The following is a 21,752-nucleotide window of genomic DNA, read 5'->3' on the forward strand; positions in this document are numbered from 1 at the left end:
AGGGATACATGATCCATGTACTGTAGGTTAGACTTCCTGAACAGAGGGATAATGATCCATGTACTGTAGGTTAGACTTCCTGAACAGAGGGATACATGATCCATGTACTGTAGGTTAGACTTCCTGAACAGAGGGATACATGATCCATGTACTGTAGGTTAGACTTCCTGAACAGAGGGATAAATGATCCATGTACTGTAGGTTAGACTTCCTGAACAGAGGGATAATGATCCATGTACTGTAGGTTAGACTTCCTGAACAGAGGGATAATGATCCATGTACTGTAGGTTAGACTTCCTGAACAGAGGGATAATGATCCATGTACTGTAGGTTAGGAACAGAGGGATAGATCCATGTACTGTAGGTTAGACTTCTGAACAGAGGGATACATGATCCATGTACTGTAGGTTAGACTTCCTGAACAGAGGGATAATGATCCATGTACTGTAGGTTAGACTTCCTGAACAGAGGGATAATGATCCATGTACTGTAGGTTAGACTTCCTGAACAGAGGGATAATGATCCATGTACTGTAGGTTAGACTTCCTGAACAGAGGGATACATGATCCATGTACTGTAGGTTAGACTTCCTGAACAGAGGGATAATGATCCATGTACTGTAGGTTAGACTTCCTGAACAGAGGGATAATGATCCATGTACTGTAGGTTAGACTTGAACAGAGGGATAAATGATCTGAACAGAGGGATACATGATCCATGTACTGTAGGTTAGACTTCCTGAACAGAGGGATAATGATCCATGATCCATGTACTGTAGGTTAGACTTCCAGAGGGATGAACAGAGGGATAACATGATCCATGTACTGTAGGTTAGACTTCCTGAACAGAGGGATAAATGATCCATGTACTGTAGGTTAGACTTCCTGAACAGAGGGATACATGATCCATGTACTGTAGGTTAGACTTCCTGAACAGAGGGATAATGATCCATGTACTGTAGGTTAGACTTCCTGAACAGAGGGATAAATGATCCATGTACTGTAGGTTAGACTTCCTGAACAGAGGGATACATGATCCATGTACTGTAGGTTAGACTTCCTGAACAGAGGGATAAATGATCCATGTGAACTTCCTGAACAGAGGGATAAATGATCCATGTACTGTAGGTTAGACTTCCTGAACAGAGGGATACATGATCCATGTACTGTAGGTTAGACTTCCTGAACAGAGTAGGATAACATGATCCATGTACTGTAGGTTAGACTTCCTGAACAGAGGGATACATGATCCATGTACTGTAGGTTAGACTTCCTGAACAGAGGGATATATCCATGTACTGTAGGTTAGACTTCCATAAATGATCCATGTACTGTAGGTTAGACTACCTGAACAGAGGGATACATGATCCATGTACTGTAGGTTAGACTTCCTGAACAGAGGGATAATGATCCATGTACTGTAGGTTAGACTTCCTGAACAGAGGGATAAATGATCCATGTACCGTAGGTTAGACTTCTTGAACAGAGGGATAATGATCCATGTACTGTAGGTTAGACTTCCTGAACAGAGGGATACATGATCCATGTACTGTAGGTTAGACTTCCTGAACAGAGGGATAATGATCCATGTACTGTAGGTTAGACTTCCTGAACAGAGGGATACATGATCCATGTACTGTAGGTTAGACTTCCTGAACAGAGGGATAATGATCCATGTACTGTAGGTTAGACTTCCTGAACAGAGGGATACATGATCCATGTACTGTAGGTTAGACTTCCTGAACAGAGGGATACATGATCCATGTACTGTAGGTTAGACTTCCTGAACAGAGGGATAATGATCCATGTACTGTAGGTTAGACTACCTGAACAGAGGGATACATGATCCATGTACTGTAGGTTAGACTTCCTGAACAGAGTGATAAATGATCCATGTACTGTTGGTTAGACTTCCTGAACAGAGTGATACATGATCCATGTACTGTAGGTTAGACTTCCTGAACAGAGGGATAATGATCCATGTACTGTAGGTTAGACTTCCTGAACAGAGGGATAAATGATCCATGTACTGTAGGTTAGACTTCCTGAACAGAGGGATACATGATCCATGTACTGTAGGTTAGACTTCCTGAACAGAGGGATAATGATCCATGTACTGTAGGTTAGACTTCCTGAACAGAGGGATAAATGATCCATGTACTGTAGGTTAGACTTCTTGAACAGAGGGATAATGATCCATGTACTGTAGGTTAGACTTCCTGAACAGAGGGATACATGATCCATGTACTGTAGGTTAGACTTCCTGAACAGAGGGATAATGATCCATGTACTGTAGGTTAGACTACCTGAACAGAGGGATACATGATCCATGTACTGTAGGTTAGACTTCCTGAACAGAGGGATACATGATCCATGTACTGTAGGTTAGACTTCCTGAACAGAGGGATACATGATCCATGTACTGTAGGTTAGACTTCCTGAACAGAGGGATACATGATCCATGTACTGTAGGTTAGACTTCTTGAACAGAGGGATACATGATCCATGTACTGTAGGTTAGACTTCTTGAACAGAGGGATACATGATCCATGTACTGTAGGTTAGACTTCTTGAACAGAGGGATAATGATCCATGTACTGTAGGTTAGACTTCCTGAACAGAGGGATAAATGGTCCATGTACTGTAGGTTAGACTTCCTGAACAGAGTGATACATGATCCATGTACTGTAGGTTAGACTTCCTGAACAGAGGGATAATGATCCATGTACTGTAGGTTAGACTTCCTGAACAGAGGGATAAATGATCCATGTACTGTAGGTTAGACTTCCTGAACAGAGGGATACATGATCCATGTACTGTAGGTTAGACTTCCTGAACAGAGGGATACATGATCCATGTTCTGTAGGTTAGACTTCCTGAACAGAGGGATAAATGATCCATGTACTGTTGGTTAGACTTCCTGAACAGAGGGATAAATGATCCATGTACTGTAGGTTAGACTTCCTGAACAGAGGGATACATGATCCATGTACTGTAGGTTAGACTTCCTGAACAGAGTGATAAATGATCCATGTACTGTTGGTTAGACTTCCTGAACAGAGTGATACATGATCCATGTACTGTAGGTTAGACTTCCTGAACAGAGGGATAATGATCCATGTACTGTAGGTTAGACTTCCTGAACAGAGGGATAAATGATCCATGTACTGTAGGTTAGACTACCTGAACAGAGGGATACATGATCCATGTACTGTAGGTTAGACTTCCTGAACAGAGGGATAATGATCCATGTACTGTAGGTTAGACTTCCTGAACAGAGGGATAAATGATCCATGTACCGTAGGTTAGACTTCTTGAACAGAGGGATAATGATCCATGTACTGTAGGTTAGACTTCCTGAACAGAGGGATACATGATCCATGTACTGTAGGTTAGACTTCCTGAACAGAGGGATAATGATCCATGTACTGTAGGTTAGACTACCTGAACAGAGGGATACATGATCCATGTACTGTAGGTTAGACTTCCTGAACAGAGGGATAATGATCCATGTACTGTAGGTTAGACTTCTTGAACAGAGGGATAATGATCCATGTACTGTAGGTTAGACTTCCTGAACAGAACAGGGATAATGATCCATGTACTGTAGGTTAGACTTCCTGAACAGAGGGATAAATGATCCATGTACTGTAGGTTAGACTTCCTGAACAGAGGGATAAATGATCCATGTACTGTTGGTTAGACTTCCTGAACAGAGGGATAATGATCCATGTACTGTAGGTTAGACTTCCTGAACAGAGGGATAATGATCCATGTACTGTAGGTTAGACTTCCTGAACAGAGGGATAAATGATCCATGTACTGTAGGTTAGACTTCCTGAACAGAGGGATACATGATCCATGTACTGTTTAGACTTCCTGAACAGAGGGATACATGATCCATGTACTGTAGGTTAGACTTCCTGAACAGAGGGATACATGATCCATGTACTGTAGGTTAGACTTCCTGAACAGAGGGATAAATGATCCATGTACTGTAGGTTAGACTACCTGAACAGAGGGATACATGATCCATGTACTGTAGGTTAGACTTCCTGAACAGAGGGATAATGATCCATGTACTGTAGGTTAGACTTCCTGAACAGAGGGATAATGATCCATGTACTGTAGGTTAGACTTCCTGAACAGAGGGATAAATGATCCATGTACTGTAGGTTAGACTTCTTGAACAGAGGGATAATGATCCATGTACTGTAGGTTAGACTTCCTGAACAGAGGGATAATGATCCATGTACTGTAGGTTAGACTACCTAAACAGAGGGATACATGATCCATGTACTGTAGGTTAGACTTCCTGAACAGAGGGATACATGATCCATGTACTGTAGGTTAGACTTCCTGAACAGAGGGATAAATGATCCATGTACTGTAGGTTAGACTACCTGAACAGAGGGATACATGATCCATGTACTGTAGGTTAGACTTCCTGAACAGAGGGATAATGATCCATGTACTGTAGGTTAGACTTCCTGAACAGAGGGATAATGATCCATGTACTGTAGGTTAGACTACCTGAACAGAGGGATACATGATCCATGTACTGTAGGTTAGACTTCCTGAACAGAGGGATACATGATCCATGTACTGTAGGTTAGACTTCCTGAACAGAGGGATAAATGATCCATGTACTGTAGGTTAGACTTCCTGAACAGAGGGATAATGATCCATGTACTGTAGGTTAGACTTCCTGAACAGAGGGAAGACCTGTTTTCGAGTTGCTGTGCTGTGCGTTTTGTTGCCAACCTATTTTGCTACCTGACAATTTTACGGTTTTTACTTTTTAATTACTGTTGTTATACACACACACACATATATATATATATATTTTTTTTCCACCCACAACCTTTTCACTCCGGACGCTTTATCTGGACACGATTCGTCAGGACCTCCAACACCCGAAGCTAAGTAGTAACATTAACATGATGCCTTCTAATTGCAGTCGCTGTACTCGCCTTACGGCGAGGATAGCTGTGCTACAAGCCCGGCTTCAGACGCAATCGTTAGGCAAGGGTAATTTCAGTGTAGGAAAGGATGAAACAGCGTCTGTGCCACCAGCAAGTACAGATAGTAGTATAAATCCCCTGGCACAGTCCCCGCAGCCGGACAACTTTCTCACGGTTTCTGGAAGGAAATGCTGTAGGAACGCTCAACCGGTGTCGCTCATTCAGCCGACAGAAACTTTCAACCGGTTTTCCCCATTAAGTAGCGAGTCGGAGTCAGAGGCCGAGCCTTCTCTGGTCTATACTCCTCCCGTTACGGGGTCTGAGACGCCGAAGCTTCCCACCATTAGCTCTGACAAATTGAAAACTCTAGTCATTGGCGACTCCATTACCCGCAGTATTAGACTTAAAACGAATCATCCAGCGATCATACATTGTTTACCGGGGCAGGGCTACCGACGTTAAGGCTAATCTGAAGATGGTGCTGGCTAAAGCTAAAACTGGCGAGTGTAGAGAGTATAGAGATATTGTTATCCACGTCGGCACCAACGATGTTAGGATGAAACAGTCAGAGATCACCAAGCGCAACATAGCTTCTGCGTGTAAATCAGCTAGAAAGATGTGTCGGCATCGAGTAATTGTCTCTGGCCCCCTCCCAGTTAGGGGGAGTGATGAGCTCTACAGCAGAGTCTCACAACTCAATCGCTGGTTGAAAACTGTTTTCTGCCCCTCCGAAAAGTTAGAATTTGTAGATAATTGGCCCTCTTTTTGGGACTCACCCACAAACAGGACCAAGCCTGACCTGCTGAGGAGTGACGGACTCCATCCTAGCTGGAGGGGTGCTCTCATCTTATCTACCAACATAGACAGGGCTCTAACTCCTCTAGCTCCACAATGAAATAGGGTGCAGGCCAGGCAGCAGGCTGTTAGCCAGCCTGCCAGCATAGTGGAGTCTGCCACTAGCATAGTCAGTGTAGTCAGCTCAGCTATCACCATTGAGACCGTGTCTGTGCCTCGACCTAGGTTGCGCAAAACTAAACATGGCGGTGTTCGCCTTAGCAATCTCACTAGGATAAAGACCACCTCCATTCCTGTCATTATTGAAAGAGATCATGATACCTCACATCTCAAAATAGGGCTACTTAATGTTAGATCCCTTACTTCAAAGGCAATTATAGTCAATGAACTAATCACTGATCATAATCTTGATGTGATTGGCCTGACTGAAACATGGCTTAAGCCTGATGAATTTACTGTGTTAAATGAGGCCTCACCTCCTGGCTACACTAGTGACCATATCCCCCGTGCATCCCGCAAAGGCGGAGGTGTTGCTAACATTTACGATAGCAAATTTCAATTTACAAAAAAAAAAAAATGACGTTTTCGTCTTTTGAGCTTCTAGTCATGAAATCTATGCAGCCTACTCAATCACTTTTTATAGCTACTGTTTACAGGCCTCCTGGGTCATATACAGCGTTCCTCACTGAGTTCCCTGAATTCCTATCGGACCTTGTAGTCATAGCAGATAATATTCTAATCTTTGGTGACTTTAATATTCACATGGAAAAGTCCACAGACCCACTCCAAAAGGCTTTCGGAGCCATCATCGACTCAGTGGGTTTTGTCCAACATGTCTCTGGACCCACTCACTGTCACAGTCATACGCTGGACCTAGTTTTGTCCCATGGAATAAATGTTGTGGATCTTAATGTTTTTCCTCATAATCCAGGACTATCGGACCACCATTTTATTACGTTTGCAATTGCAACAAATAATCTGCTCAGACCCCAACCAAGGAACATCAAAAGTCGTGCTATAAATTCACAGACAACACAAAGATTCCTTGATGTCCTTCCAGATTCCCTCTGTCTACCCAATGACACCAGAGGACAAAAATCAGTTAACCACCTAACTGAGGAACTCAATTTAACCTTGCGCAATACCCTAGATGCAGTTGCACCCCTAAAAACTAAAAACATTTCTCATAAGAAACTAGCTCCCTGGTACACAGAAAATACCCGAGCTCTGAAGCAAGCTTCCAGAAAATTGGAACGGAAATGGCGCCACACCAAACTGGAAGTCTTCCGTCTAGCTTGGAAAGACAGTACCGTGCAGTACCGAAGAGCCCTTACTGCTGCTCGATCATCCTATTTTTCTAACTTAATTGAGGACAATAAGAACAATCCAAAATTCCTTTTTGATACGGTCGCAAAGCTAACTAAAAAGCAGCATTCCCCAAGAGAGGATGACTTTCACTTTAGCAGTGATAAATTCATGAACTTCTTTGAGGAAAAAATTATGATTATTAGAAAGCAAATTACAGACTCCTCCTTAAATCTGCGTATTCCTTCAAAGCTCAGTTGTCCTGAGTCTGCACAACTCTGCGTGGACCTAGGATCAAGAGAGACGCTCAAGTGTTTTAGTACTATATCTCTTGACACAATGATGAAAATAATCATGGCCTCTAAACCTTCAAGCTGCTTACTGGACCCTATTCCAACTAAACTACTGAAAGAGCTGCTTCCTGTGCTTGGCCCTCCTATGTTGAACATAATAAACGGCTCTCTATCCACCGGATGTGTACCAAACTCACTAAAAGTGGCAGTAATAAAGCCTCTCTTGAAAAAGCCAAACCTTGACCCAGAAAATATAAAAAACTATCGGCCTATATCGAATCTTCCATTCCTCTCAAAAATCTTAGAAAAGGCTGTTGCTCAGCAACTCACTGCCTTCCTGAAGACAAACAATGTATATGAAATGCTTCAGTCTGGTTTTAGACCCCATCATAGCACTGAGACGGCACTTGTGAAGGTGGTAAATGACATTTTAATGGCATCGGACCGAGGCTCTGCATCTGTCCTCGTGCTCCTAGACCTTAGTGCTGCTTTTGATACCATCGATCACCACATTCTTTTGGAGAGATTGGAAACCCAAATTGGTCTACACGGTCAAGTTCTGGCCTGGTTTAGATCTTATCTGTCGGAAAGATATCAGTTTGTCTCTGTGGATGGTTTGTCCTCTGACAAATCAACTGTAAATTTCGGTGTTCCTCAAGGTTCCGTTTTAGGACCGCTGTTGTTTTCACTATATATTTTACCTCTTGGGGATGTTATTCGAAAACATAATGTTAACTTTCACTGCTATGCGGATGATACACAGCTGTACATTTCAATGAAACATGGTGAAGCCCCAAAATTGCCCTCGCTAGAAGCATGTGTTTCAGACATAAGGAAGTGGATGGCAGCAAACTTTCTACTTTTAAACTCGGATAAAACAGAGATGCTTGTTCTAGGTCCCAAGAAACAAAGAGATCTTCTGTTGAATCTGACAATTAATCTTAATGGTTGTACAGTCATCTCAAATAAAACTGTGAAGGACCTCGGCGTTACTCTGGACCCTGATCTCTCTTTTGAAGAACATATCAAGACCATTTCAAGGACAGCTTTTTTCCATCTACGTAACATTGCAAAAATCAGAAACTTTCTGTCCAAAAATGATGCAGAAAAATTAATCCATGCTTTTGTCACTTCTAGGTTAGACTACTGCAATGCTCTACTTTCCGGCTACCCGGATAAAGCACTAAATAAACTTCAGTTAGTGCTAAATACGGCTGCTAGAATCCTGACTAGAACCAAAAATTTGATCATATTACTCCAGTGCTAGCCTCCCTACACTGGCTTCCTGTCAAAGCAAGGGCTGATTTCAAGGTTTTACTGCTAACCTACAAAGCATTGCATGGGCTTGCTCCTACCTATCTCTCTGATTTGGTCCTGCCGTACATACCTACACGTACGCTACGGTCACAAGACGCAGGCCTCCTAATTGTCCCTAGAATTTCTAAGCAAACAGCTGGAGGCAGGGCTTTCTCCTATAGAGCTCCATTTTTATGGAACGGTCTGCCTACCCATGTCAGAGACGCAAACTCGGTCTCAACCTTTAAGTCTTTACTGAAGACTCATCTCTTCAGTGGGTCATATGATTGAGTGTAGTCTGGCCCAGGAGTGGGAAGGTGAACGGAAAGGCTCTGGAGCAACGAACCACCCTTGCTGTCTCTGCCTGGCCGGTTCCCCTCTTTCCACTGGGATTCTCTGCCTCTAACCCTATTACAGGGGCTGAGTCACTGGCTTGCTGGGGCTCTCTCATGCCGTCCCTGAGGGGGTGCGTCACCTGAGTGGGTTGATTCACTGATGTGGTCATCCTGTCTGGGTTGGCGCCCCCCCTTGGGTTGTGCCGTGGCGGAGATCTTTGCGGGCTATACTCAGCTTTGTCTCAGGATGGTAAGTTGGTGGTTGAAGATATCCCTCCAGTGGTGTGGGGGCTGTGCTTTGGCATAGTGGGTGGGGTTATATCCTTCCTGTTTGGCCCTGTCCGGGGGTGTCCTCGGGTGGGGCCACAGTGTCTCCTGACCCCTCCTGTCTCAGCCTTCAGTATTTATGCTGCAGTAGTTTATGTGTCGGGGGCTGGGGTCAGTTTGTTATATCTGGAGTACTTCTCCTGTCCAATTCGGTGTCCTGTGTGAATCTAAGTGTGCGTTCTCTAATTCTCTCCTTCTCTCTCTCGGAGGACCTGAGCCCTAGGACCATGCCCCAGGACTACCTGACATGATGACTCCTTGCTGTCCCCAGTCCACCTGGCCGTGCTGCTGCTCCAGTTTCAACTGAACCGCGGCCCTAGGACCATGCCCCAGGACTACTTGACATGATGACTCCTTGCTGTCCCCAGTCCACCTGGCCGTGCTGCTGCTCCAGTTTCAACTGTTCTGCCTTATTATTATTCGACCATGCTGGTCATTTATGAACATTTGAACATCTTGGCCATGTTCTGTTATAATCTCTACCCGGCACAGCCAGAAGAGGACTGGCCACCCCACATAGCCTGGTTCCTCTCTAGGTTTCTTCCTAGGTTTTGGCTTTTCTAGGGAGTTTTTCCTAGCCACCGTGCTTCTACACCTGCATTGCTTGCTGTTTGGGGTTTTAGGCTGGGTTTCTGTACAGCACTTTGAGATATCAGCTGATGTACGAAGGGCTATATAAATAAATTTGATTTGATTTGATAATGATCCATGTACTGTAGGTTAGACTTCCTGAACAGAGGGATAAATGATCCATGTACTGTTGGTTAGACTTCCTGAACAGAGGGATAATGATCCATGTACTGTAGGTTAGACTTCCTGAACAGAGGGATAATGATCCATGTACTGTAGGTTAGACTTCCTGAACAGAGGGATAAATGATCCATGTACTGTAGGTTAGACTTCCTGAACAGAGGGATACATGATCCATGTACTGTAGGTTAGACTTCCTGAACAGAGGGATAATGACCCATGTACTGTAGGTTAGACTACCTGAACAGAGGGATAAATGATCCATGTACTGTAGGTTAGACTTCCTGAACAGAGGGATAAATGATCCATGTACTGTAGGTTAGACTTCCTGAACAGAGGGATAAATGATCCATGTACTGTAGGTTAGACTTCCTGAACAGAGGGATAAATGATCCATGTACTGTAGGTTAGACTTCCTGAACAGAGGGATAATGATCCATGTACTGTAGGTTAGACTACCTGAACAGAGGGATACATGATCCATGTACTGTAGGTTAGACTTCCTGAACAGAGGGATAATGATCCATGTACTGTAGGTTAGACTTCCTGAACAGAGGGATAATGATCCATGTACTGTAGGTTAGACTTCCTGAACAGAGGGATAAATGATCCATGTACTGTTGGTTAGACTTCCTGAACAGAGGGATAATGATCCATGTACTGTAGGTTAGACTTCCTGAACAGAGGGATACATGATCCATGTACTGTAGGTTAGACTTCCTGAACAGAGGGATACATGATCCATGTACTGTAGGTTAGACTTCTTGAACAGAGGGATACATGATCCATGTACTGTAGGTTAGACTTCCTGAACAGAGGGATACATGATCCATGTACTGTAGGTTAGACTTCCTGAACAGAGGGATAAATGGTCCATGTACTGTAGGTTAGACTTCCTGAACAGAGGGATACATGATCCATGTACTGTAGGTTAGACTTCTTGAACAGAGGGATACATGATCCATGTACTGTAGGTTAGACTTCTTGAACAGAGGGATACATGATCCATGTACTGTAGGTTAGACTTCCTGAACAGAGGGATAAATGGTCCATGTACTGTAGGTTAGACTTCCTGAACAGAGTGATACATGATCCATGTACTGTAGGTTAGACTTCCTGAACAGAGGGATAATGATCCATGTACTGTAGGTTAGACTTCCTGAACAGAGTGATAAATGATCCATGTACTGTTGGTTAGACTTCCTGAACAGAGTGATACATGATCCATGTACTGTAGGTTAGACTTCCTGAACAGAGGGATAATGATCCATGTACTGTAGGTTAGACTTCCTGAACAGAGGGATAAATGATCCATGTACTGTAGGTTAGACTACCTGAACAGAGGGATACATGATCCATGTACTGTAGGTTAGACTTCTTGAACAGAGGGATAATGATCCATGTACTGTAGGTTAGACTTCCTGAACAGAGGGATACATGATCCATGTACTGTAGGTTAGACTTCCTGAACAGAGGGATAATGATCCATGTACTGTAGGTTAGACTACCTGAACAGAGGGATACATGATCCATGTACTGTAGGTTAGACTTCCTGAACAGAGGGATACATAATCCATGTACTGTAGGTTAGACTTCCTGAACAGAGGGATAAATGATCCATGTACTGTAGGTTAGACTACCTGAACAGAGGGATACATGATCCATGTACTGTAGGTTAGACTTCCTGAACAGAGGGATAATGATCCATGTACTGTAGGTTAGACTTCCTGAACAGAGGGATACATGATCCATGTACTGTAGGTTAGACTACCTGAACAGAGGGATACATGATCCATGTACTGTAGGTTAGACTTCCTGAACAGAGGGATAATGATCCATGTACTGTAGGTTAGACTACCTGAACAGAGGGACACATGATCCATGTACTGTAGGTTAGACTTCCTGAACAGAGGGATACATGATCCATGTACTGTAGGTTAGACTTCCTGAACAGAGGGATAAATGATCCATGTACTGTAGGTTAGACTACCTGAACAGAGGAATACATGATCCATGTACTGTAGGTTAGACTTCCTGAACAGAGGGATAATGATCCATGTACTGTAGGTTAGACTTCCTGAACAGAGGGATAATGATCCATGTACTGTAGGTTAGACTTCCTGAACAGAGGGATAAATGATCCATGTACTGTTGGTTAGACGTCCTGAACAGAGGGATAATGATCCATGTACTGTAGGTTAGACTTCCTGAACAGAGGGATACATGATCCATGTACTGTAGGTTAGACTTCCTGAACAGAGGGATAAATGATCCATGTACTGTAGGTTAGACTTCCTGAACAGAGGGATACATGATCCATGTACTGTAGGTTAGACTTCCTGAACAGAGGGATAATGACCCATGTACTGTAGGTTAGACTACCTGAACAGAGGGATAAATGATCCATGTACTGTAGGTTAGACTTCCTGAACAGAGGGATAAATGATCCATGTACTGTAGGTTAGACTTCCTGAACAGAGGGATAAATGATCCATGTACTGTAGGTTAGACTTCCTGAACAGAGGGATAATGATCCATGTACTGTAGGTTAGACTTCCTGAACAGAGGGATAAATGATCCATGTACTGTAGGTTAGACTTCCTGAACAGAGGGATAAATGATCCATGTACTGTAGGTTAGACTTCCTGAACAGAGGGATACATGATCCATGTACTGTAGGTTAGACTTCCTGAACAGAGGGATACATGATCCATGTACTGTAGGTTAGACTTCCTGAACAGAGGGATAAATGATCCATGTACTGTAGGTTAGACTTCTTGAACAGAGGGATACATGATCCATGTACTGTAGGTTAGACTTCCTGAACAGAGGGATACATGATCCATGTACTGTAGGTTAGACTTCCTGAACAGAGGGATAAATGGTCCATGTACTGTAGGTTAGACTTCCTGAACAGAGGGATACATGATCCATGTACTGTAGGTTAGACTTCTTGAACAGAGGGATACATGATCCATGTACTGTAGGTTAGACTTCTTGAACAGAGGGATACATGATCCATGTACTGTAGGTTAGACTTCCTGAACAGAGGGATAAATGGTCCATGTACTGTAGGTTAGACTTCCTGAACAGAGTGATACATGATCCATGTACTGTTGGTTAGACTTCCTGAACAGAGGGATACATGATCCATGTACTGTAGGTTAGACTTCCTGAACAGAGGGATAAATGATCCATGTACTGTAGGTTAGACTTCCTGAACAGAGGGATAATGATCCATGTACTGTAGGTTAGACTTCCTGAACAGAGGGATACATGATCCATGTACTGTAGGTTAGACTTCCTGAACAGAGGGATACATGATCCATGTACTGTAGGTTAGACTTCCTGAACAGAGGGATACATGATCCATGTACTGTAGGTTAGACTTCCTGAACAGAGGGATACATGATCCATGTACTGTAGGTTAGACTTCCTGAACAGAGGGATACATGATCCATGTACTGTAGGTTAGACTTCCTGAACAGAGTGATACATGATCCATGTACTGTAGGTTAGACTTCCTGAACAGAGTGATACATGATCCATGTACTGTTGGTTAGACTTCCTGAACAGAGGGATACATGATCCATGTACTGTAGGTTAGACTTCCTGAACAGAGGGATAAATGATCCATGTACTGTAGGTTAGACTTCCTGAACAGAGGGATAATGATCCATGTACTGTAGGTTAGACTTCCTGAACAGAGGGATACATGATCCATGTACTGTAGGTTAGACTTCCTGAACAGAGGGATACATGATCCATGTACTGTAGGTTAGACTTCCTGAACAGAGGGATACATGATCCATGTACTGTAGGTTAGACTTCCTGAACAGAGGGATACATGATCCATGTACTGTAGGTTAGACTTCTTGAACAGAGGGATACATGATCCATGTACTGTAGGTTAGACTTCCTGAACAGAGGGATAAATGATCCATGTACTGTAGGTTAGACTTCTTGAACAGAGGGATACATGATCCATGTACTGTAGGTTAGACTTCCTGAACAGAGGGATACATGATCCATGTACTGTAGGTTAGACTTCCTGAACAGAGGGATACATGATCCATGTAGTCTTAATAAATATGACCCTGCCCTTTCAGACTAACGTGGAGCATCTCGCAGAGAAGATGAAGGAAGACATCCAGAGGGGTCTGGTACTGAGGTAAGACCCCATTATAGAGGTTAACAGGTAAGACCCCATTATAGAGGTTAACAGGTAAGACCCCATTATAGAGGTTAACAGGTAAGACCCCATTATAGAGGTTAACAGGTAAGACCCCATTATAGAGGTTAACAGGTAAGACCCCATTATAGAGGTTAACCACAGTGCACCATTATAGAGGTTAATCACAGTGCACCATTATAGAGGTTAACCACAGTGCACCATTATAGAGGTTAACCACAGTGCACCATTATAGAGGTTAATCACAGTGCACCATTATAGAGGTTAACCACAGTGCACCATTATAGAGGTTAACCACAGTGCACCATTATAGAGGTTAACCACAGTGCACCATTATAGAGGTTAACCACAGTGCACCATTATAGAGGTTAACCACAGTGCACCATTATAGAGGTTAACCACAGTGCACCATTATAGAGGTTAACAGGTAAGACCCCATTATAGAGGTTAACAGGTAAGACACCATTATATAGGTTAACCACAGTGCACCATTATAGAGGTTAACAGGTAAGACCCCATTATAGAGGTTAACAACAAGACATCCAGAGGGGTAGTTAATATAGTGAATGATGGGATCTCGATGGTTCTGTTAATATAGTAAATGATAGGATCTCGATGGTTCTGTTAATATAGTAAATGATAGGATCTCGATGGTTCTGTCTCTATAGGACAGTTAATATAGTAAATGATAGGATCTCGATGGTTCTGTTAATATAGTAAATGATAGGATCTCGATGGTTCTGTCTCTATAGGACAGTTAATATAGTAAATGATAGGATCTCGATGGTTCTGTTAATATAGTAAATGATGGGATCTCGATGGTTCTGTCTCTATAGGACAGTTAATATAGTCAATGATAGGATCTCGATGGTTCTGTTAATATAGTGAATGATGGGATCTCGATGGTTCTGTCTCTATAGGACATTTAATATAGTGAATGATAGGATCTCGATGGTTCTGTCTCTATAGGACAGTTAATATAGTAAATGATAGGATCTCGATGGTTCTGTTAACATAGTGAATGATGGGATCTCGATGGTTCTGTTAACATAGTGAATGATAGGATCTCGATGGTTCTGTCTCTATAGGACAGTTATAGTGAATGATAGGATCTCGATGGTTCTGTTAATATAGTAAATGATAGGATCTCGATGGTTCTGTCTCTATAGGACAGTTAATATAGTAAATGATAGGATCTCGATGGTTCTGTCTCTATAGGACAGTTAATATAGTCAATGATAGGATCTCGATGGTTCTGTTAATATAGTGAATGATGGGATCTCGATGGTTCTGTTAATATAGTAAATGATAGGATCTCGATGGGTCTGTCTCTATAGGACAGTTAATATAGTAAATGGTAGGATCTCGATGGGTCTGTCTCTATAGGACAGTTAATATAGTCAATGATAGGATCTCGATGGTTCTGTCTCTATAGGACAGTTAATATAGTAAATGATAGGATCTCGATGGTTCTGTCTCTATAGGACAGTTAATATAGTAAATGGTAGGATCTCGATGGTTCTGTCTCTATAGGACAGTTAATATAGTAAATGATAGGATCTTGATGGTTCTGTTAATATAGTAAATTATAGAATCTCGATGGTTCTGTTAACATAGTGAATGATAGGATCTCGATGGTTCTGTCTCTATAGGAGAGTTATAGTGAATGATGGGATCTCGATGGTTCTGTTAATATAGTGAATCATAGGATCTCGATGGTTCTGTTAACATAGTGAATGATAGGATCTCGATGGTTCTGTCTCTATAGGACAGTTAATATAGTGAATGATTGGTTCTGTCTCTATAGGACAGTTATAGTGAATGATGGGATCTCGATGGTTCTGTTAATATAGTGAATGATAGGATCTCGATGGTTCTGTTAACATAGTGAATGATAGGATCTCGATGGTTCTGTTAACATTGTGAATGATAGGATCTCGATGGTTCTGTCTCTATAGGACAGTTAATATAGTGAATGATAGGATCTCGATGGTTCTGTTAACATAGTGAATGATAGGATCTCGATGGTTCTGTCTCTATAGGACAGTTAATATAGTAAATGATTGGTTCTGTCTCTATAGGACAGTTATAGTGAATGATGGGATCTCGATGGTTCTGTTAATATAGTGAATGATAGATCTCGATGGTTCTGTTAACATAGTGAATGATGGGATCTCGATGGTTCTGTTAACATAGTGAATGATAGGATCTCGATGGTTCTGTCTCTATAGGACAGTTATAGTGAATGATAGGATCTCGATGGTTCTGTTAATATAGTGAATCATAGGATCTCGATGGTTCTGTCTCTATAGGACAGTTAATATAGTAAATGATTGGTTCTGTCTCTATAGGACAGTTATAGTGAATGATGGGATCTCGATGGTTCTGTTAATATAGTGAATGATAGGATCTCGATGGTTCTGTTAACATAGTGAATGATGGGATCTCGATGGTTCTGTTAATATAGTGAATCATAGGATCTCGATGGTTCTGTTAACATAGTGAATGATGGGATCTCGATGGTTCTGTTAACATAGTGAATGATAGGATCTCGATGGTTCTGTCTCTATAGGACAGTTATAGTGAATGATAGGATCTCGATGGTTCTGTTAATATAGTGAATCATAGGATCTCGATGGTTCTGTCTCTATAGGACAGTTAATATAGTAAATGATTGGTTCTGTCTCTATAGGACAGTTATAGTGAATGATGGGATCTCGATGGTTCTGTTAATATAGTGAATCATAGGATCTCGATAGTTCTGTTAACATAGTGAATGATAGGATCTCGATGGTTCTGTTAACATAGTGAATGATGGGATCTCGATGGTTCTGTTAATATAGTGAATCATAGGATCTCGATGGTTCTGTTAACATAGTGAATGATAGGATCTCGATGGTTCTGTTAACATAGTGAATGATAGGATCTCGATGGTTCTGTTAATATAGTAAATGGTAGGATCTCGATGGTTCTGTCTCTATAGGACGATTAATATAGTCAATGATAGGATCTCGATGGTTCTGTCTCTATAGGACAGTTATAGTGAATGATAGGATCTCGATGGTTCTGTTAATATAGTGAATGATAGGATCTCGATGGTTCTGTTTCTGTAGGACAGTTATAGTAAATGATAGGATCTCGATGGTTCTGTTAATATAGTGGATCATAGGATCTCGATGGTTCTGTTTCTGTAGGACAGTTATAGTAAATGATAGGATCTCGATGGTTCTGTCTCTGTAGGACAGTTATAGTGAATGATAGGATCTCGATGGTTCTGTCTCTATAGGACAGTTATAGTGAATGATAGGATCTCGATGGTTTTGTTAATATAGTGGATCATAGGATCTCGATGGTTCTGTTTCTGTAGGACAGTTATAGTGAATGATGTGATATCGATGGTTTTGTCTCTGTAGGACAATTAATATGTTGAATGATGGGATCTTGATGGTTCTGTCTCTGTAGGAATGAGAAGTGTCACCTTCACTACACCACTGATTTTATCCACAAGCTGTATTCTGCCGAGGGGAAGGGCATCTTCGACTGTCGGGTCAACGTGCTGGGGCACCTCCAGCAGGTACGGAACGAACACAACCATACTGCTAATGCTTACATGTTAAAATGCAACCTCATATTAAAAGGATGATGAGCTTGTTGATCAGGAAATGAGGGGATAGACGTAGATGATGTAGAATGTGAAGTGTATGAATGATCAAATATGCTTCCTGGAAGATTTTCTTTCTGTTCTGAGATTAACTGAGTTTTCTCTCACCTGTCGTTCTAGGGAGGTGCACCAACACCCTTCGACAGAAACTGTGGCACCAAGCTGGGTGTGAAGGCTGTGCAGTGGCTCACAGAGAAGATGATCAACAACTTCAGACAAGGTACTGGATGTGTCTCGAATGGCACCCTATTCCCTACATAGTGCACTACTTTTGACTAGGGCCCATAGGACTCTGGTTAAAAGTAGTGAACTATGAAGGGAATAGGGTGCCACGGCTCTGGTTAAAGTAGTGAACTATGAAGGGAATAGGGTGCCAAGGCTCTGGTTAAAGTAGTGAACTATGAAGGGAATAGGGTGCCAAAGGCTCTGAAGGGAATAAAGGCTCTGGTTAAAGTAGTGAACTATGAAGGGAATAGGGTGCCAAGGCTCTGGTTAAAGTAGTGAACTATGAAGGGAATAGGGTGCCAAGGCTCTGGTTAAAGTAGTGAACTATGAAGGGAATAGGGTGCCAAGGCTCTGGTTAAAGTAGTGAACTTTGAAGACACTATAAGAGGAGGAGCTTTATCTCTGATTCAACAACATGTAGCCATGGAAACAGGGTGGTAGATATATAATGGTTATCTCCTCGTCAACTTCTACCATTGCAGGTCGTGTGTTCGTCAACAGCCCAGACACAGCATCTGTCATTGGCTTCAGTAAGAAGGTCCTGTCCTTCATCCCTGTGACTGAACTTAAGGCACAGACTGACTTTGAGTGAGTAGAGTACCACAGCTGTTGTCCATCTATCCAAACCTGTTGTCATGAAGTGCTTTATAATGTGGTTTTTAGAGTGTGTGTCATTTTAGTCTCTAAGCAGGCAGTAACATTTCTCTTCCACCCCCTCCCACCGTAGGCACCGGATGCCCAAGGTCCAGTGGTGGCAGAACCTGCATCAGATTCTGAAGATGTTGGCCAAGCACCAGACCAGCTTCAGCGAGTACGTCCCTGGAGAGATAGAACATGTGACCCGACGTTCTCTCAGCATAGACACTGGCTTCTAGAACACATACTAACCCTGGACTGTAGACACCGGCTTCTAGAACACATACTAACCCTGGACTGTAGACACCGGCTTCTAGAACACATACTAACCCTGGACTGTAGACACCGGCTTCTAGAACACATACTAACCCTGGACTGTAGACACTGGCTTCTAGAACACATACTAACCCTGGACTGTAGACACCGGCTTCTAGAACACATACTAACCCTGGACTGTAGACACCGGCTTCTAGAACACATACTAACCCTGGACTGTAGACACCGGCTTCTAGAACACATACTAACCCTGGACTGTAGACACCGGCTTCTAAACACTGGGCTCCAACCCTGGAATGTCACTCCCAACTTGTTTGTCTTCCCTGTTTATCTAAAGAGGGGTCCTTATATCTGTACTGTGTCTGAGACTACCTAGACATCAGGCCCTTATATCTGTACTGTGTCTGAGACTACCTAGACATCAGGCCCTTATATCTGTACTGTGTCTGAGACTACCGAGACATCAGGCCCTTATGTCTGGAGAGTGTCTGAGACTACCGAGACATCAGGCCCTTATATCTGTACTGTGTCTGAGACTACCGAGACATCAGGCCCTTATAGCTGTACTGTGTCTGAGACTACCGAGACATCAGGCCCTTATATCTGGAGAGTGTCTGAGACTACCTAGACATCAGGCCCTTATATCTGTACTGTGTCTGAGACTACCGAGACATCAGGCCCTTATATCTGTACTGTCTGAGACTACCTAGACATCAGGCCCTTATATCTGGAGAGTGTCTGAGACTACCTAGACATCAGGCCCTTATATCTGGAGAGTGTCTGAGACACCTAGACATCAGGCCCTTATATCTGTACTGTGTCTGAGACTACCGAGACATCAGGTCCTTATATCTGGAGAGTGTCTGAGACTACCTAGACATCAGGCCCTTATATCTGGAGAGTGTCTGAGACTACCTAGACATCAGGCCCTTATATCTGGAGAGTGTCTGAGACTACCGAGACATCAGGCCCTTATATCTGTACTGTGTCTGAGACTACCGAGACATCAGGCCCTTATATCTGTACTGTGTCTGAGACTACCGAGACATCAGGCCCTTATATCTGTACTGTGTCTGAGACTACCTAGACATCAGGCCCTTATATCTGTACTGTGTCTGAGACTACCTAGACATCAGGCCCTTATATCTGTACTGTCTGAGACTACCGAGACATCAGGCCCTTATAGCTGTACTGTGTCTGAGACTACCGAGACATCAGGCCCTTATATCTGTACTGTGTCTGAGACTACCGAGACATCAGGCCCTTATATCTGGAGAGTGTCTGTCGTCTAGTACACTAGTCTATACTATTAAAGACTATACTGGTCACTAGTTGGTCTATACTGGTTTAAAGACTATACTGGTCACTAGTCTATACTGGTTTAAAGACTATACTGGTCACTAGTCTATACTATTAAAGACTATACTGGTCACTAGTTGGTCTATACTGGTTTAAAGACTATACTGGTCACTAGTCTATACTGGTTTAAAGACTATACTGGTCACTAGTCTATACTATTAAAGACTATACTGGTCACTAGTTGGTCTATACTGGTTTAAAGACTATACTGGTCACTAGTCTATACTGGTTTAAAGACTATACTGGTCACTAGTCTATACTGGTTTAAAGACTATACTGGTCACTAGTCTATACTGGTTTAAAGACTATACTGGTCACTAGTCTATACTGGTTTAAAGACTATACTGGTCACTAGTCTATACTGGTTTAAAGACTATACTGGTCACTAGTCTATACTGGTTTAAAGACTATACTGGTCACTAGTCTATACTGGTTTAAAGACTATACTGGTCACTAGTCTATACTGGTTTAAAGACTATACTGGTCACTAGTCTATACTGGTTTAAAGACTGTACTGGTCACTAGTCTATACTGGTTTAAAGGCTATTCTGGTCACTATTTGGTCTATACTGTTTTAAAGGCTATGTTGGTCACTAGTTGGTCTATACTGGTTTAAAGGCTAATCTGGTCACTAGTTGGTCTATACTGGTTTAAAGGATAATCTGGTCACTAGTTGGTCTGTACTGGTTTAAAGACTATTCTGGTCACTAGTTGGTCTATACTGTTTTTTTCTTTGCCATTGTAATGAAAATGTTGTGGTTGTGTTGTGCGACAATCCATCTGTTTTGTCATCTTGTGGGACCTTGTCATGTGTGTGCCTTGTCATGTGTGTGCCTTGTCATGTGTGTCCCTACATGTAATCCTGAACAAATCACTGACGCCTATACAGTCAATGTAGAACACTGGAAATCAGCTATTACTATTCTGGATGTGTCTGTCTGTACAAGATGTTAAGAATAGCAATAGTCGCCAAAATATAAATGTGAATTAATGTCATTGTTATTAAAGATGCAATATAAAGTAATGTCATAAATAAAAGCATTTGAAAGTTCTTCTCAGATTATCTGATTGTATTCTAAATATAAATACAACTGCGTTTTGAATGATGTTAACAATCGTTTATAAATAAGTATGTATATGTTCTAATGAAAGATGGACCACTGAAGTCTGTATTTATCTGGTACTGTATCATTGTTGACCACTAAAAGATCACGCCCCCCTCAGAGAGAGGGACACAGCTGCATGTGAGCTCTCACAATTTTCAATGTTTTATTTGTTTTTTTTTACAAGAGGATAGATTTGGAGTTAGATAAACTTGGATTTTTTGGCAGGGACATAT

The 21,752-nt window shown here is 42.2% G+C and overlaps 1 protein-coding gene across 1 annotated transcript in view; it reads left to right on the top strand.

The window, feature by feature from the left end:
• LOC135547747 (ATP-dependent 6-phosphofructokinase, liver type-like) overlaps nucleotides 1-21,464 on the top strand; it is an 87,862-nt gene extending 66,398 nt beyond the window's left edge. The window contains exons 18-22 of the mRNA XM_064977004.1: nucleotides 14,174-14,235; nucleotides 17,719-17,830; nucleotides 18,038-18,137; nucleotides 18,625-18,730; nucleotides 18,870-21,464. Of these exons, the coding sequence (XP_064833076.1) occupies nucleotides 14,174-14,235; nucleotides 17,719-17,830; nucleotides 18,038-18,137; nucleotides 18,625-18,730; nucleotides 18,870-19,017 (528 nt within the window). The 3' untranslated portion in view covers nucleotides 19,018-21,464. The remainder of the gene's footprint in view (nucleotides 1-14,173; nucleotides 14,236-17,718; nucleotides 17,831-18,037; nucleotides 18,138-18,624; nucleotides 18,731-18,869) is intronic.
• The last annotated feature ends 288 nt before the right edge of the window (nucleotides 21,465-21,752 follow it).

This window comes from Oncorhynchus masou, chromosome 10, assembly GCF_036934945.1.
Source record: "Oncorhynchus masou masou isolate Uvic2021 chromosome 10, UVic_Omas_1.1, whole genome shotgun sequence".
Taxonomy (NCBI): domain Eukaryota; kingdom Metazoa; phylum Chordata; class Actinopteri; order Salmoniformes; family Salmonidae; genus Oncorhynchus; species Oncorhynchus masou.